At 34.7% G+C, this 19,623-nt stretch overlaps 1 protein-coding gene across 1 annotated transcript in view; it reads right to left on the bottom strand.

The window, feature by feature from the left end:
* The window catches only part of DHX36 (DEAH-box helicase 36), a 50,883-nt gene that overhangs the window by 12,184 nt on the left and 19,076 nt on the right, over positions 1 to 19,623 (bottom strand). The window contains exons 9-20 of the mRNA XM_015072150.3: positions 19,486 to 19,567; positions 15,548 to 15,688; positions 15,208 to 15,310; positions 14,532 to 14,619; positions 11,315 to 11,370; positions 9,822 to 9,886; positions 8,759 to 8,902; positions 6,769 to 6,886; positions 6,034 to 6,132; positions 1,686 to 1,859; positions 1,431 to 1,517; positions 342 to 425 (exon numbers count right to left, since the gene is read on the bottom strand). Of these exons, the coding sequence (XP_014927636.3) occupies positions 342 to 425; positions 1,431 to 1,517; positions 1,686 to 1,859; positions 6,034 to 6,132; positions 6,769 to 6,886; positions 8,759 to 8,902; positions 9,822 to 9,886; positions 11,315 to 11,370; positions 14,532 to 14,619; positions 15,208 to 15,310; positions 15,548 to 15,688; positions 19,486 to 19,567 (1,241 nt within the window). The remainder of the gene's footprint in view (positions 1 to 341; positions 426 to 1,430; positions 1,518 to 1,685; positions 1,860 to 6,033; positions 6,133 to 6,768; positions 6,887 to 8,758; positions 8,903 to 9,821; positions 9,887 to 11,314; positions 11,371 to 14,531; positions 14,620 to 15,207; positions 15,311 to 15,547; positions 15,689 to 19,485; positions 19,568 to 19,623) is intronic.

Genomic DNA, 19,623 nt, shown 5'->3' with positions numbered 1-19,623 from the left:
AAATAGATTTTAGGAGTATCAGTGAGCATTTTCAGGCTGAATCATCAAAACAGCAACTAGAAGGTGGGGGCAAAGAGTACCCAAGCTTTACTACATTTTCCTGCTGTACTCTGGAATCTTGTTTCTTTTCTTAGCCATTAGCCACCTTTATGTTTATTATATTATATACCTTTGTTTTGTTGCAGTTGATTTATTTAATAAAGATTCCTTCTATTATTTTGTATAATCATTTAACTTCATATAACAAACTCACACCATTAACTTTTTTGCTGAAGATCTAACTATACAAAATGGATACATATAAACATATTTGGGAATCATTTCAAAACATTCACCATTACCTGCAATGTGTTTGAAGACAAAAAATATTCCCAGCAATAGTCTTTTTCATATCTGAAACCACGTCGTCTAGCATCTTCCCAGCCCTATGGAGCAAAGAAATTAAAGAAAACTATTAATATTGTTCATCAAAGCAAAGATTCTCACTAGTTTAACCAATACTTCATCTTCTTTATAAACTACTCAAAGAATTTTGAAATTCACATACTATTAAAAAAAAGCACTCCCCATGATTCTAGTTAAGATATACCCACTAATGAATTTCCAGACCTTTCTTCATACAAACAAGTACAAGTTATATAACAATATACTGTGTATTTTATACAAAATGCCATCATATATATTAGGTATTAATAAAAAAGAACACTCTGCTGAACAAATTCTAATGCTACTGTATTGGAATATACACAAACATATATATATACATATGTATATATATACATATGTATGTATGTGTGTATATATATATATATATATATATATATATATATATGAAATTATAAACACAGACAAGGGAAGATGGGGAAAAAGAAAAGTTAATACTGGATGAGCTCAAAGAAAAAAAATACATAAACTTTCCCATAATATGTGGTATAAAAATGAATCTAGAGCTACAGTAAAAAGATACTATCTCTAAAAACCTAATTACATTTAAATTTTGCAAATATGGGTGATAAGCTTGACTTTTGGGAGGAGAAACGGTCTCTCTAAATAATGTGCACGATTAGCATACTCATCAAAATGTTAAATCTGAATAAGTTATAGTTTATTAATAAACAGACTAAGACCATCTTTTACGAATGTCAACACAAAGATATAAATGAATATAAAATAGATTTTTAAGATAAACTGTTAATTTGTTCTACTGTTATCAAAACACAAATACAGATTTTTTTTCCCAAAAGGGTAAATGTAATGAACTATCAAAAAATATATCATGTGCAATGTTTTTTAAATGTTCACCTAATTTTAAACACTCAGCAATTTATTCCTGATACCTATTAAATATACGCATTTTAAAAAGTGAGTACGTCTATTATCAGCTTTTCACTTGAATGAACTGTCACATTCGTGAACAAGTCATTTTTTACCTCAAATGCATTCACAACTGTCAGATGGTCACTTTTGGTATCTTTTGCCAATTCTTTTCTTCTTGCATCTGCAATCTTTTCTTTGCCCTTAAGAAAGAAGAAGAAAAAAAAAAAGAAAAAATAGATGAAGGCCACTTAAATTGCCCTGATGGTCAAGTGAGAAAGGCATTCAAATAAAATGTTGAAAAATGGATCTCAACAAAAACTATTCTGTGAATATAAAAACGCTTAGCCTTTTATCTGTATCTTTCTTACCAATGGAATGACAAAGGGATCTTTGAAGCTGAGACTAGCAGCAATGGTGAGTACTGGGTCTAAACAACAGAAAAGAGCTCCAAAAAGAATCATTTTTCCAATGTGTGGCTCAACTGGTAATCGTGCTAAGTGGACTCCAAGGGGTGTCAATTCTTCTTGTTTATCCAAAGCATTCTGTAAAGCACGGATTTATGTTTAAAATCAACACTGTAAAGCATCCTATTCAAAGCTATTTTAGTTTGCTTTAAAATAAACAACAGGAGAGTTCTCACTCTTAGACCCAAATGCTTTAATATTGTTCGATGCTGTTTTCTTCACCAAAACAGACTTTCTGAAGTCAGCAAAGGTTAGAAACTTACATTAAAATAGACAAATAAAATATCCACAACCTGGCCCTACTCTAAATGTTAGGAGAGAAATAAGAGAAATACCACATTAGCAAACTTTCAATCAAATAAAATCACCCCCTGGTGTTGTGGGACAAAATAAAACAAAGAAAGAAACAACTATTATATATTCGAAATATATAATGCAAAGCTTTGATTCTGGTAGTTTAAGAGACATCAGACAGGAAGGCAAGAAATAATGGGCATTTCCAGAACACTGAAAACTGGGGGTGGGCTACTGCTCTGATTACCTAGGTAATTTGGTCCAATTGTCCCACTGAATATAGTTAGGAAAGCTACTTGAAGACACTGAGGAGTTAAAAAAGAAGTATAAAAACTGTAAGTATAGAATTTGGAGAACGACAGAAGTCCAGGGAGGTGAGCCCAGAACTGGTGCTTCTTTTCCTGGCAGAAGCAACATAAATCTTCGCTGGAGAAAGTTATCATCATCTTAGGTTTCAAATTTTTATCTACAAAGAGCACTATAAATGCAATGTCCAGTACACAATTAAAATAACTAGGTACACAAAAAGATATCAACAAAAAATAAAAACCATAACCCGTATGTATCCCATCAGAAAAGACTTCTACTAAACATTTATGGTGGAAATAACCTTAATCTTACAAAAAATTCTTTCAGAGAACAGAAAAACAAAAAAAATATATAATGCTCCCTACTTGTTTTTTTGTACCTGGCATAATCTTGGTAACAAACTGGACAGGCACATTTGGAGAAAGGAAAACTACTCAATAAACTTATGCATGAGAAACCACAGGGAGGAAAAAAAAAAAAAGGCAAATTGAATCCCAGCAAGTTAGATTTGTTTCAGGAATGAAAGTTGGTTTAACATTTGAAAAAAAAAAATCAATGTAATCCAATACACAGCAAATTAAACAAGAAAAAACCCACATCATAATCTCATGAGAGGCAGAAAAGGGATTTGACAAAATCAATTATCCATGCACAATAAAAATCTTTTAGCAAATCAGAAACTTCCTTAATTTGACAGTTTCCATGAAAAAAATCTTCAACAAATACACTCAACAAATTGTTGACAGCTTTCCCTCTGAGAAAAAGAACACAAGAATGTACACTATCATTCTTCTGCTCAAGATTGTACTATGGGTCCTAGATGATTGGAAAGGGATAAACAGAACTATTTATAGGGCCCCTAGGTGGCTTAATGGGCTAAGTGTCTGACTCCTGATTTCAATTCAAGTCATGAGCTCATGATTTCGGTTTGCAAAATGGGAGCCCTGTGCTTGGGTCCGCACTGACAGCAAGGAGTCTGCTTGGGATTCTCTGCCCCTTCCCCAACCAACCATCAACAAAACTAAAAAGCAACCTACAGAATGGGAGAAAATATCTGGAAATGACATATCTGATAGAGGGTTAGTATTCAAAATATATAAAGAACTTATAAAACTCAACACCCTAAAAATGAATAATCTGATTAAAAATGGGCAGAAGACATGAACAGACATTTTTCCAAAAAATATAGATGGCTAACAGACACATGAAAAGATGCTCATCCCTTGTCATTAAGGAAATACAAATAGAAACCACAATGAGATATCACCTCATGCCTATCAGAATGGCTAAAATCAACACAAGAAACAAAAGGTGTTGGCGAAGATGTGGAGAAAGGGGAACCCTAATGATGCACTGTTGGTGGGAACCCAAACTGGTGTATCCACTGTGGAAAACAGCATGGCCATTCTTCAAAAAGTTAGAAATAGAATTACCTTACAATCCAGCAACTGCACTACCAGGTATTCGCTCCAAGAATACAAAAATACCAATTCAAAGGGATACATGCACCCCAAATGTTTACAGCAGCACTGTCTACAATAGTTAAACTATAAAAGCAGCCCAAGTGTCCACCAACTGATGAATGGATAAAGAAGATGTGGCATGTGGCATGCGTATATATATATGTATACACATATATATATATGTGTGTGTGTATATATATATATATATATATATATAATGGAATATTACTCAACTATAAAAAAGAATGAAATCTTGACATTTCCAAAGATGTGGAGTATCATGCTAAGTGAAATAAGTCATTCAGAGAAAGACAAACACCTAATAATTTAACTCATACATAAAATTTAAGAAACCAAAGAGCATACAGAAAAACAAAAACAAAAACAAAAACAAAAAATCCCAGAGAGGCAAACCAAGAAACAGACTCTTAATTACAGAGAACAGATGGTTACCAGAGGGGAGATGGGTGGGGAGATGGGTTAAACAGGTGATGGCGATAAGGAATGCACTTGTGATGAGCACTGGGTGTCTTAAGGAAGCATCAAATCACTATATGGTACACCTGAAACTAATACTACACTGTATTTTAACTGGAATTTAAATACAAACTTTAAAAAAGCTTTGGAATCTACTGTTGGGAGAAGGATTTGCTGGCCTTTTCATGATGGAGAAGGATTTGCATGGCCGTTTCAAGCAAACGGCTAAGTAAAGACTGGCTCTTAAATTCAGTTGGGAGAGAAGAAGCCACCCACTTGAGCTTCAGAGTCCAACTGTTCTCTGGTCATCCATCTCTACCATCAATAGTAAGTTGATTCTCTGATTGCCACCTAGCTCTATTCTATTAGACGAAATAGCAGCAAAGCTCTATTCTACTAGATAAAAGCCTAGGTGGGAAGACAGGTCAGCAGTAAAACTGTACTACTTCCTAAAGTACCAGGGACCTCACTAAACCTAACACAAATTCCAACAAAGACAGATAATTAACAATGCTTTTTCATTTAAATAACTCACATTAAAAGCTACTACAGTGTTCTGATGTAGGTCAAATTCTCAAAATTACCTGTATAAATGGCTTAAATAAAAATGAAATATATAAAGTACATCTTCAGAAACCTCTAACCCCACATGAATCAACAGAATTTTAGCAATGACAAAAATGTTCTATGTGCAATGTGACTAGAGATGCTGAATTTGTAATTTACTTCAAAATTCAAATTTAAATAGTCACATGTGACCAGTGGCTGCCTTATTGGAGAGGACAGCTTGAACCACTTTTTCTCTTCTCTGAGCATTACCTCACAGCGCCCTTCTCCTCACTCTGGGTACTAATTTCATAGCCAGTCCTGTGACTCTTCTCAATATGGTCTTGTGCAGGGATGGCTACCAACTAAGTAGTCACTTGTTAAGTCACTGAAACTAGTTTCTCAAAACAATGATGTCACAGAAAGAAACTAAAGCAGAACAAAACAAAAAAAAAATTAAGACCAAATGTCAGGCAGGGGGATATAAAGCTCATTAGTATTCTTTCAAAAATACAAGAACTGCCTTCATAAGATGTCCACAGTCATTAAATTATTTGGATTTGAGAAAAGCTCTGAAAACATTATGGTAATCAGAAGAATCTAAGAAACCAACCAAATTCATCTGAAGAATGCAAATGAAGACAAAGACCAGTAAACTGAAAGATATAAAATTTTATCTAGTTTTTTTTTTTTAATGTTTATTTTTGAGAGAGACAGATAAAGTATGAGTGGGGAAGGGGCAAAGACAGAGAGAGGGAGGGAGACACAAAATCTGAAACAGGCTCCAGGCTCCAAGCTGTCAGCACAGAGAACAATGCGGGGCTTGAAATCCAGAACAGCGAGATCATGACCTAGGCTGAAGTCGGACGCTTAACCGAATGAGCCACCCAGGCGCCCCCAAAATTTTATCTAGTTTTAAAACAAGCCTACAATGAAAAAAATTGTGTGGAAAGGACCCAGAATAATAAGACCATCACAAAGGTATCATTTTATAACTTTCTAATTCACGTTTCATATACCAAGCCAAAGAGTAAATCAAATTTGGCACTGTGTATTCACTGATCTACTTCATAGTAATGAGAGTAAATTTTTTAATCAGGTGGCTTACGTGCTCTAACGTTATAAATCTAACTTAACATTTTGAAAAATAAAATAAAATTTACCAGTTCCATCAGGTGTTTTATGGAGAGTGACACCGCTTCATCTGATGGTGGATCCATTAACCTACTCAGAAAATAAGCAATTCCACCTAGCCTTAAAATCTGGGGGAAGACAAATATAATTAAACATATGTCATATACTGACATTAACAGTTTAGTCATGCCTGTTGTCAGTCAATTAATAAAGCATCAAACTTATACATGATTTTCACATTACTACTTTCTATCACCCACCAGCTTTATATTAATGAGAAAAGTAGCTGGTTAAAATCTCAACAAATAGGTTAATTTACCGATCATTTTCAAAATAAAAAGGTTGTTTCTATCAAAATACATATAAAATGCCAAAAAATGGTGAGTGGTTTATCAGACGGACAGCACCTTAAGATGTAGTAACAGTACATGTAGCTAATATTTATCTACTGAACACTTACTCACTACATGCCAGGCAATGTTCTAAAGAATTCTATATAAGCTTTATTTAAATAACTTGCCACTAGCTTGTCAGGGGAGTTAGGATTCAAACACAGGCAGCATGATCCTAGAGCAGTACATGATAAAATGTGTTTAATAAACATTTGAAGGAAGTTTAAAGACAGTTTACTAAAACACACACACACACACACACACGCAAGATAACAATTCTTCACAGATTAATATACTACTTTCTTCTATACAAATGTTGAAAATTAGAACCCCACTCTCCATTTAGTTTCTTAATTCTCCCACCTAATTTACCTTTATTTGTAAACAAAGCTCTTCCAGAGGAGTTCTCAAAATTTCTGGCAGTTGATAGTCATCCAGAAGGCTTGCTCTAAGACCATTATATAGATGATAGCAATGACCAGGCTGCACTCTTAAAAAATAAATAAATAAAAGGAACATTACCAATGACTTTTTAGAACTCCAGAGAAAATAGCAGGCAGGGAAAATAGCCAATATCTGTATCATATGAACTACACCATAACTAACTTAATATTTCATTTTTATTAATCATACATTCCTTCTCCCCATGTATCTGAGTAACATTATCTAGATCCATTATCCCTATGTTCTAGTTTTAAGAAAGAGATGATTTCCTCCCCGCACCAATAATTTGGTTCCTTTTTCCTAACTTACAGATTCCAGAATGCTGTGCTTAATAACTGTTTACTGAGGTCTACCCTCTATATGCCTTGTGAGCATTTTATGTAATAATCCTAGCATTATGTTAACCTGTCTATATTATTTAAAATCTTTTAAGTATGTGCTATTTAGTGAGCTCCCAGAGGGATTTTGGAAATGTTTTAGTTGCTGAATTTTTCTTTAGTGATATAAATGGACAGTGTTAAGGACAGACATGTAGAGGTGAGGGTATTCATATATTTTCAAACAGAATAAATATTCCTATGGGCTCTTGCTACTAAAGGAGGGGGAGGCCCGTTTTCTATAGGAATAAAAATAAATTCTAAAATTCTTAGCTATTTCTGTCACAAGTATACAAAGATCCATCATCTATTAATATAACATGCCTGTAAAAACGAAGAATGCTTCCACTGAGGACCATATAATATAGTTTGATCTGGCCTTCAAAGTAATTATTAATCAAATCAGGCTTTGCTAAAGGAATTTATATCTGTGGACCCTACAAGGGGCTATTTTTCATTTGAATTAAACCACTGTAATTCCATAGTTAACTTCTATCAAGCTACTGCAAATGAAAATTTAGATGAAACATAATACTTCGTTTACTTTATTTCTAGAACCGTTTTATGGATCAAACCTAAGGCTAGTATGTTTACTATTCATATAAAAAAGTGTACCACAATGGTGAATACTACTTGAATTAGTATCCAGTGGTATTAAGTCTTCATGAGAAAACCTCAGTCTTAGAGATTATTCTTAGAATAAGCTATCACTTCAGCTCAAGAGCAGCAACTGCATAATCTAATAAACGGCCTACAAATTGCAGTGGGAAAATCTGCAAAGATTATAGCAAGATACAGAGCTTTACTACCTACAAATGTAAAACAAAGTATTGCTGAAATTATCTAACTCTCCTTTCCTTACTTACGCCAGTTATCTGAAGATTAATGGAAATTTTTTCGTACTACCTGTAGGAGGCAAAAGAAAAACTCTCTTCTACAACTTCAGATGTGATTCTACCACTCATATGAGTAAGGGTGTAAAACTTCTAGGAAGTATGTATTAAAATGAATAATAAATGCAATTACTTGTGTTAAAGGCAAATCACTCTTTCTACCATTAAGATAGAGATATTATTTCTTATGCTACCCCCTTATCAATGAGAAAACTTCCTTGTGTTTTCATTGGTAACTAATAGTGAAAAACCAGTATAGATGTAAAGTACAGGGTTAGGAGCCCAGACTGGAGCCAGACTGCCCGAGTTCAAGTCCTGACTCTGCTACTTACACAACTGTTTAACTTTTAATTTCTTTATACCTTAATTTCCATACCCTTAAAATGGGGGCAATAACCTAGTTCCTAGCATTGTTGTGAAGATTAAGCAAGTTAATATATACAAAGTGTTTAGGAGATAATATGACATTCAAATATTATTACTAGTTATGATTAGTAATTCATGCTTTTTAAAAAATGGAAACAAAATTAAATAGAACTAATAACAAATTAACAAAGAATATTAATTTTAATTAACTAGAAAACTTGGCAGATATTTTTCCAAAGAAACTATGATTAAAACAACTTACAGACAAAGGTTCCATCTTACCTTCCAGCTCGACCTTTCCTTTGTTTGGCATTAGCTTTACTAACCCACTCAGCAGACATGGTACTGATGTTGTTTTGTGTGTCAAAGTGTGTCTCTTTTATTTTTCCTCCATCTATTACATAAACTACATCATCTATGGTAATGCTGTTTGGAAAACAGATGTATGAAATATTAAAAATACATTAAAAGCACATAACCTCTAACAGGACTACAGATAGGGACTTCAAAGCATTTTTAATTAGTCATATTGATTTTGCAGTTAGGGATTTTCACCACTGTTCCCACATTCACCAACATTACAGGGATCAAGCCCCTTGTTGGGCAGGCAGCATCAGGAGCTGTAGTGGCAGTCAATTCTGCAGATGACATGAGGAATTTTTATTTGCCCATAGTCAAACTTCATAGCTTGCTTGATGACTTTTGTACCTAGCTCTGTGGTCCCAAGTTCCCACATGGTTTAATATCAGCTTCCACAGAAAAATCTGTTTCAATGAGTATACAGACATATTAATGCTTCCCAAGGAATGTAAGAAATTTTAAGGCTATTTATAACTAATTACCAAACAATACGACCCCCAACCAGAAAAAGGCAAAACCAAAATTGACCTCAACTCCCATGATTCCTTAAGATTCCTTAAGAAGGTTTTTTTTTTAATGTTTATTTTTGAGACAGAGTCACTGTGCAAGCAGGGGAGGTGCAGAGAGAGAGAGAGAGAGAGAGAGGGAGACACAGAATTTGAGGTAGGCTCCAGGCTCTGAGCTGTCAGCACAGAGCCCATTGCAGGGCTCAAACTCACCAACTGTGAGATCATGACTTGGGCTGAAGTTGGACACTTAACCAACTGAGCCACCAGGCACCCCAAGAAGGCTTTTTAAAAAACACTTAGAAAGGCTAATCCATTATAGGATTAGAAAGCAAACAAAAGCCTCTGCCCAACCATGACTAAATTAACTTTAAAGACATTATGAAGTATCTTTTAGAGAGAGAAGTGTATAAGGTATGCTAATTTATGGGGCTCAAAACTCATAATCATCAGTAGTTGATATTTAAAACAATTTTTACCTAGTCTCTGCAATATTGGTAGCAATTACTATTTTCCGAACACCAGGAGGAGTTCTTTTAAATACCTGTAAGAATCAATACATCAAAACCTCAAAAGCACATTAATTTCTAAGACATCATTCTTCCAATCAGAATTACTTCAGATACTGTTCCTTTTCAACATTGCGTTCATTCCTTCACATATGCATCTAACATTTGTACACATACTTATAGGTACACATCATTTTCAATTAAACTATCATTTTCGTTAAACCAAACAAAATCTCCCAGATTTTAGAATGAACCTTATCACAAACTAAATTTCAAATGAAATAGGATTACTTAAATTTACAGAATGTTTTTTAACAAGAACGGTAAAGCAAAATGTTTTTTTGTGTATCAAACTCTTGAGAGAGAGAGAGTTCAGTTTAACAGTAAGAATTACGAATGATCCAAAACTCTATGGGTAAGGGACACCAACCACCCAGGCAGATGCCAAACTCAGAATGGATAGCAGTGGGCTGTACCACTACATACAAGTTTTTGAAGTCAAACTAAAAAAAAAAAAAAAAATCTTCAATGGTATCCTTCAGAAAGCCACCTGAGTAAAAGGAAAACTTGTGGTCAAGTACCACTTGGCTACAATGCAAAGAAATACATACATTTATCTCTTCATTTACATCAAAGGTAATCAACAGAAAATATAATTTCTAATGTAGTCATATAATTTCTAGCAAAGGAATACACAGTTTACAATTAGAGTGTCAGAGTGGAAGTACTCTTCTGTCTGGTCTTTGGAACTAAGAGTCCTTCACCCCTTGTCTTCACTTAGGTATGCACTCTAATTGGGTTGGCTGAGGCTTACTCAGGATTAAAGAATCAGCAGAAAAGATATTAAAAGAGCCTCAATAAGAAATGTCTTGAGATTTTTCTCACAAAAGGAGGGGAAAAAGTACGAGAGAGAGAGAGAGAGAGAGAGAGAGAGAGAGAGAGACAGACTTTCTTCTGAGCCATCTCCTTTTATCAGGGCCTGCAAACACTGCAGTCCAGAAAACTATCTTGTCTTTGAGAATGCAGTGTTGATCCTAACGAGGGACATGCCTGAACCTGACAAGAGACAAAACATTCAAAACCATAATAATATATTATTGATAAAACAGGAAATCTCATACCTACAAATAGATTAATTCTGTTAAATCAAAATCTCAAACATCAAGCTGTAGTATGTCATAGGTAACTGCAACCCAAACAAGTTACTGGTGAAACCAGTCTATAAACTTTTCCCTAATGCTGACAAAACTAATTTGTTAATTACACTCAGTTACTCGAGTTTTTGTGCAATTATCCCCTGAAGACTCATTTGCAAAGTTCTTAAAGAAGTGATTTTTATATGGATTACTACTTGAAAATACACCTTCAAAAAAAATAAAAGAAAATAAAAGATAATAAGCAGTCCTTAATCTGAAGCTTGCCTCAATCTGAAAGACAGAGGATGAATAAATCTAACAACATACCTGTGTCTGGTTAACCGTAGGCATCAGTGAATGTAAGGGTATAATAATAAACCTGTCTGAAAATTAAAAAAGAAAAGTAAACTTTAAGACAAACAGTTGCAGAAAAGCTCCAGATTAGTTAAGCACATAATTCTTAATTTATATTACTATATATAATCGGAGAAACTTTATTCTTTTTATTTTCTTGTTTTCTTAGTGCTCCAGTAAGTTCTTACTGACATTTTATTCTGTCAATTTATTGCACATTGATAAACATATTTCCCAAATTCCTAAAGAATGCTTAAAAGTTAGGAACAATCTTTTCAAATTATGCTAGAAAACATCATTAGTTCTATTCCCATCAGTTAACTGAACACCAAAAAATTCGCTCTAATATGAATATAAGTTTATAGACTTTGGGTGAGCCTCAGTATTTTAATCATATAGATAATAAGTGAATTTTTAGAGCACTTTAATGAAATTCCCATGTCCACTTTTATGTTAAAAAAATAATGAAACAGCACTGGTAAAGTGACCCACATTTTTAAATATAATTTTGTTAGAAATGTAAAATCACATTCCTACTTTTTAAGTTTCAAAATGAAATAGTTCAACCCATTCGTGATTACTAGACAACAGGGAGAAAGTTTGGTGTAGTTATTAGTGATGGAAATAAGGGAATGTTAAGGAAGCAAGGGTAAACTTCAAGTTTAGCTATGATTACAAAAAAAATGCAACCCGACTTAAAGACTTAAATCTCTAGCAAGTATCGAGATGACTCAAGATAACTGTATTCCCCCTGCCAAAAACTATTGTTATTCAAAGGAAATATGATACTCCCCAAATCCTCTGATAAGGGTTACAAATCTTAAAAGGTAGTAAAAAGCTGTCAAGCAATTGATATTGCTAAAAAGATTGCTCTGAATTACTTGTCTCTGTAACACAATATGAAATGCATTAACTCAATCAATACTCAGGCCAAAAATAATTTACTTTGAGTTGGATTAGGCCTTAAGATGTAACTTCCATTTTACAAGTATAGGTAAGAAAGGATCAAATGATGATATTATGAAGACTCAGATTCAGACAAATCTAGAAAATCTAGGTAGGTGGACCTAGCCTAGTCTTTTCCACAAATCATTACCATGGGGAAGGTAAGGGGGATATGAAAGTGATTATGTGGAATAAAAGACTTATCTGGCTTACAATTTTCTGTAATTTGAGCTAGTAGCTGTGAAAGACACTTTTGGGGGAAAATGGGAAAATCTGATTATAGACTGGATTATTAGATGATGTTAAGAATTAGATAGAAAAATGGTACTATGGTTATATATTATATAGAAAAGTACATTTTTAGAGATGCATATATTTTGAGAGATAATATATGACAGCCGCAATTTATTTTAAAAAGGAAAAAATCAGATCACAAAAATAGTTGCTGCATTGAAGTCATTGGTATATGTTGTTCACTATACGATTCTCTAGTTTTCTCTAAGTTTAAATGTTTCATTACAAGTTAAAAAAAATCAGTAGCCAGGTAAAACAATGAAAGTAAAAACAATTCTGTTAAAGGTAACATAATTGGGGTAAAAAGAGTTTAGACTGCTGATATTGCACAACTACAGTAGTCAGTGGGAACAAAGTCTATACTCTTATGAGAAGAAAAAAATAAGTTGATAAGCATTCGATAAATTGAGTTTCAAAATTCACCTTTAGTCACTATGGAGTTAGACCAATTTTTTTTGCCCCTTTTAACATGGTCAACAGAGTACAGCCAATTATTAAGGCTAAATTTTAAAACTATAACTTGAGAAAAAACATTCGTGTTAAACTTTGGTAAGATTTCTTTTTAAAAAGAATTGAGCAGGTGGTAAAAGTATAAATTAATACCTCCTTCCTTGAGAATAATTAGAAAATTAATAAAGTCAATTATAGTAACCAATATCACAGCATGTAATTGTAGTGTTACATTTTGGTAGATCTTCCTTGTATTTTTCCTGGTAAATATATACACATACTCAACATTTTTTATTTGAAGTAAACTCTACACCCAACATGGGGCTTGAACTCACGACCCTGAGATCAAGAGCTGCATGCTTTACTGATTGAGCCAGCTCAGTGCCCCACACATACTCACATTTTTTAAAACTAAAAGTAGATCACACAGTAGTGTTTTTTTGGGGGGTGGGAGAGACCAACGTTAGAAGCTTCGGCCAAAAAAAGAATCCCAGTTGTTTAAAAAAATAATTCATTTGCATAGTTTAATCACAACTACACTTTTTCTACAGACAAACGTTATCACTGAAAGTAGTTATTTCATTACAGAGAAGCCCTGATAATCAGATAAAAACATTTTTCAGCTAGAGAACAGTAAATAATTTTAATTACAGAGAATGTTTTGAGGACATTACTACAATGGGATTTAACAAAGAATGAAAAATACTGCTTTACTATTTCAGTCAATACATTTAGATCAAAACATTTTTAGTGTCTTGTAAAAATAAAATGTGTCAAAAGCACTTCAAGAGATTAAGTTTAGAAAATATAATTAGAATTATACAATACTAAATAGAATTTGCTTTGTATTTTACTGATGGGAAGTTAATAATTATCCCTGAAAATGCTCTGGCTGCATTTTATAGGAGAAAAATGGTCCCATATATTTCTGAGACATAAGAGATTATGTCTCTTAAACATGCTATTTAAGCGTTGGAAGCACCTATAGAATTTTTCAAAACTACAGACGTTCAAGTCACATTCTCAGATTTGGGGTGAGGATGGGGTCTGAGTATCTGAATTTTACAGAAGCACCACTAGTGACTTGTATATTCAGAACTGAGAAATGCTGGGCTAAGGGATAAATTCAACCTTCTTTTCTGCCCAATTAAATGCAGCAGTGAGTGAAAAAACAAATGTAAGTACCAACATCTTAACTTTAAGGGCTCAATATTATGAGGCAAATTTAGAAAAAGAAGTAAAATATTCTCATAATACCAAAATAAAGAACTTCACCATATACCTACCACCTTCATCTTCTGACCTAGAACTTTATTTTTAAAGAAGAGAGAAAGAGATCCAACTTTTGAAAAAACCCAACCTGGGCTTAAGACCACCAAGTTCCTACAGTGAGGCAGCCTTAGACTAAGCAACGCTTCTTCAAATAGAAAAAAAAAAAAACATGCTGCATATGATTTAAGTACTATTCTTAGAATTGTAATAAAACGCATTTCCATAATACCTGATTTAAACATCACTTGTGACATCAAGAGATCATGTAAAGTGCTGATATTGTCCCAGCCTGGTAGGAAGACCAGTATCGCACCATCCTATATGGAGGGGAAATAACCATTACAAAGTATCACGTAACCAAACACACTAAATGTAAACTTCTGTGCACACTTAAACTAGCTTCAGAAGTTTTATTTACTGATTATAACTAAAGAATAGAAGCTCACTCTTTTTAATGTTTATTTATTTTGAGAGAGAGAGAGAGAGAGAGAGAAAGCAAGTGAGGGAGGGGCAGAGAAAGAGGGAGAGAGTTCTCTCAAAGCCCAAAGAGGTTCTGTGCTGCCAGTGTGGAGCCCCATGTAGGGCTCAATCTCACAAACTGTGAGATCATGACGTGAGCTCAAATCAAGAGTTGGATGCTTAACTGACTGAGCCACCTAGTCATCCTGAAGCTCACTCTTTAAAAATAGGATTTACAACGCAGATATTTCATTTGTTTAGTCTTTTCTTCAAATAGATCAAATGCCTCAATTTTGGTATACTGAGATTCTTATTTCTAGTGTCAAAACAATTTCTTCCATATGCTACTTGTAAAAAGCATTTAAAAAATTATTCTTCTTTTCTCAGGGTCTTGATATATTAATGAAATTAAAATTACATCACCAAGAAACAAACAAAAAACTAACCTCTTCTTCCAAAACAATGTGTCGGATAAGGGCAGCAATCAAATTCAGATCAACTTTATCATCATCGATCATTTCCAGAACATCTACAGTACTTGCAGAATACCTATCAAAGTTAAATAGGAAGTCATGAAATACCTGATCAAGTTTCCTAAGGTTCAACCTGTTATCTTAAAATCTTAAAATTAATTCAATCAGCAAATGGGAAAACACAATTAACATATAGATTACTGGGATAACAATAGTTAGAAACAAATTCAAGAAGACAATCTCTGCTTTTTTGTTTTAGTCATTTAGCCTCTGTGCTCTCAAATTAGATTAAAAACAAGCAAAAAACACGTACCTTTTTCGCAGTTCCCTTACATAATTTGGCCAGCGTTCTTTATAGATTGCTTCTTTTTCTTCTTTTTCTTGTCTGTTTACATGCCCTTGCATGAAACCCCTCTTAAACTGGGACCTGTGTTCTTTTTGTTCTGGAACATATCTAAAATAAATAAAAAAATTCTTAAATAGCTTAAACCTTTTGCAAACTCTCTGGTTTTAGCAAATATCTGTGACTTTTTACTTTCGGGTTTTAAAGAAGATTTTAAAGAACATTTCATTATGCTTTCTAGTGAACGCTACTAAATAGTTTATTAGTAGCTGTTCATTAATATATAAAATCCAACATTTTATATAAAAATCATTTTTCTCTACCAAAGTACATAAAACTTTAGATCATTAGCAGTCAAAATAAAAAAAATTAATTCTACAGTAACTTTTAAGTTTGCTCTAAAAAGTTAACATTACTATTTAATGTAAATATAAATATCACATATAAAATAATAAATGCCTAGTACAAGACTCAGATTTTGAATATATAGGTTTCCAAACCTGAGTGCACATAAGAATCCCAGAGAGCTTATAAAATACAGAATCCTGAGTCCTATCCCTTGTGATTTGGACTCCATAGGTCTGGTTGGGGTCTGCTAATCTAGGAATTTGAATTAGTGCCCCAGGAAATTCAGAAAATTTATCTATGGACCTCAGACCCACTCATGCTTGAGAACTATTTAATTCTGCTCAGTCTTACAGTCAGAGCCAAATGGCAGAGCCAGAATCTGTATTCAAGTCTCCTATGTGTCAATCCAATACTATATGCCATGACTCCACCACGCCATTAGTGACTGCTAAAAACAGAGGGCGCATCTGCCTAAGAATTCCACCTAACTTCAATGGTTTGAAAGGCATGGGGGTGGGAGGAGACAAAGAAAAGTGAAACTACGCTTTGACCACAAAACCCCTGGGAATTCGCCTAGGGAGAGCATCTAGATGGAAAAGGGGGGTCTGGACCATGGACTTTAGAGTCAGACAGAACTGGACTGATGTCTGTGCTCTGCCACTGACTACCTGTGTAACCTTGGACAAGATATAAACCTCTGCCCTTCGGTTTGCCTATTTGAGATATTATAATACTTATAATAATATTGGCAGGAGAATAAAAGAAAAATGCAGTAAGATAAAGCACAGTGCCTGACACATAGTAGACACCCAAAAAGTGTTAACCCCTCCCTATTCAGTACCTGTGACCCAGGATTCCCCTAAGTCTTCGATACATATAGAGGCATCAACTTGAGGTAGGGCAACCTGAGACAGAGATTAGTCCTAGTCAGCAGGATGGACCCACAGTTGGCTCCCTTCCCAGCAATTCCAAAAAACAGAGGTAAGCTTCAACGCCCCCCCTCCCCAGCCAAGCGCCCAATGACAACCCTCTATATCATCTTCACCCTGTTTCCTTCCCTTCAGTTCAGCTCTTCTTCTGGGAAGGGACACATGGGGGCTTCGCCTGAAAACTTCTGTCGAGGGATCACCTTCCTTCAACTCCCCTCTTAGGGCTGACTAGGGGATGACAAGGGCACATACACCCTTCTTTTGCTTCCGAGACTCTTTAGTTACAGTTCCCTGAACATTCCCTGCCTTCTACGGAGCTTAAGAAAGCAATTCATCATTAAATAATTTTAGCTTACTGTTCCCTCAAACTTTACTTGCACTACTGTCACCTGTTACTAGAAAATAATTGGTAAACGTGCCACAGTAGGAAGTGAGAGGAATGGTGCAAAGTGGAATTGAAGAGACAATGCGTAATAAAGCTTACTGATGACAAAACCAGAGCACAGACGATTAAGATACCCTCTCTCACTTTTAGTTATGTTCTACCCTCTCTGATATACACACTTCCCTTTTTCCTACCCTGAATTTCACTACTTTCCTCACTTGCCCAGTCTATCCCATGCTAATGAGGTTATACCTCATTCCCAATACATTCTTTACTTCTTCCAGAATGGGTCAGTCATACTTTACAGGACAGCATCTATGTCTTTCTGTCTACATTTAAGCTCTGAGGATAGGTACCAAGTCTTTCCTTGTTTTATAATCAGACCCTAATGCACAGGGCAGGCATGAAGTTTAATAAAAATCTGTTTAAATGTCCACCAAAAAAATGGAACAGACTTTTCTCCATGTAAAACCGACTGTAGGATCTTTGTTTTCACCTTCCCACCATCACTTCCGTTTTCTCACTTAACAAGTAAGCTGTGGAATCTTAAAACACAAGTGTTTCCATATCTGTCCATATATTTATTCGCATGTTTACTATAGGCCAGGCACTGTGCTATACTCTAGTTATAGAGATGAACAGGACAAAATGCTTGACCTTGGACAAATCTGAAATCTATTGCAAGAGGTAAATATAAAGGTGAAGTACCTGACAATATGGTAAGTATTGTAAGAGATATGATAAACCTGCTACAGGTTGATGAGAAAGCAACCCGCTCTGTGAGAGGGATAAGAAAAAGCTTAACAGACAGTGAAGTTGGAATTTGTTCTCACATAATTAAGTTTATACATAAAGGATGGAGAAGGGGTCTAAAAGGACAACATAGCATGTAACAAAGCACAAAATCGTGAATGAAAGGGCACTGGCTGGCATATTAGGGAATGGTACATTTAGCATAGGTACGCCAGGAGACACGTAAGACTAGAAGGATAGAGCCAGATTGTAAAGAGCTTTAGGATGACTAACTAGGGAACAGGAACCTGATCCTATGGGCTGTGTTTTCCCAGCCCTTCCCTCAAAAAGAAATTCAAATATTAATTGGTATATCCCCTCGGAGAAGACTGTTAGTAGCTAATGGCCAGAGTGTTGAAGGGATCAATAATTTGGGTATACTAGTTGAGGTATTCTGCTACAGGTCATGACAAACATAAAGGTCCTTAAACAAGTTTTTAAAGAAAAATTTCAGGAGGCTTGACAAGGGGGAGAAAGCTCACATAACCAGATTTTGTAGGAAAATACATGGCACTCTCACATATATGTGAGAGTGAAGACAGTACCAGAAGAGGAACTACTAGCACGGAAGAGATAATAACAACCTTAAGCAGAAAAAAACAGAAATGAGAGGGCACATGCAAGGAGAAAGCTCTCAGGGTTTGTACTGTGGGAAAGGTGGGAGTACAGAATGATTTAGACTGAGTTACTAGGCATGTAGAGCAGTTAGCATATCCTGGTATGATTTATCAACTGCTTGATAAATATTAGTCTTTGGATTTACAGCTCAGACACTGCGTGGAGGATAGTAACCATTGTAAGGCAAACTTGCAAAGAGAGATTATTTCATTTTAACGTTTTGGTGGAAGCACAGTGGGGAATGAATAGAAGATAATGATTTCAGCTGGAAAAACGTGAGCTTCAAGGTACCTGTGGTACTGGAATGCTGCTGAGTAGAGAGTTAGATACCAAATGCAAAGTTCAGGGAGAGCTTCAGAAGCTCCAGCTCTGAGAGCTGTGAAAATACACAACTATGGCCATGGAAACAGGATGGCACAGTGAAACCATGAAAGACTGAAAAAAGGCTAATTAAGAACCCTCAGGGGAAATCTTATGTAAAGGGTAGGCAATGGAAGCCAGCAAAAACTGAAAACTTGGTAGGACAGAGGAGAGGTTCAAGCACTAATAACAAAGGTTCCCAAACTTTGCTGCCCAGGGAGCTTTAAAAAACTGATGCTTGGCTACCAGCCCAGATTTTGTAATGTAATTAAGGTAGGGAGTGTGAATTGGGCATCTGGATTTTAAAGGGCTCCAGGTGATTTTAATGTGCAACCAAGTTTGGGAATCCCTGATTTAAGGAAAAACAATGTTTTAGAAGGTAGTGGTTAAAAAAGAGCTTCTGAGATTAAAGTTTAACAGAAAAAAAAAGGTGGCATTAGTATTTTTAAAGCTCTTATTTCCTAATATTTACTTACCTTATTTTTTCAATTATATCTTCCAAAAGATACTCCGCAACCGGAAAAGTAAAACCAGGTATGTGTATCATTGGACAGTTACCTATTATGGCAGACAAGACATAAATCTATACTCAAAATGTTTAAAAAAAAAAAAAA

The sequence above is a fragment of the Acinonyx jubatus genome, chromosome C2 (genome assembly GCF_027475565.1).
Source record: "Acinonyx jubatus isolate Ajub_Pintada_27869175 chromosome C2, VMU_Ajub_asm_v1.0, whole genome shotgun sequence".
Taxonomy (NCBI): Eukaryota; Metazoa; Chordata; class Mammalia; order Carnivora; family Felidae; genus Acinonyx; species Acinonyx jubatus.
This window is presented reverse-complemented; position numbering and strand designations above follow the sequence as displayed.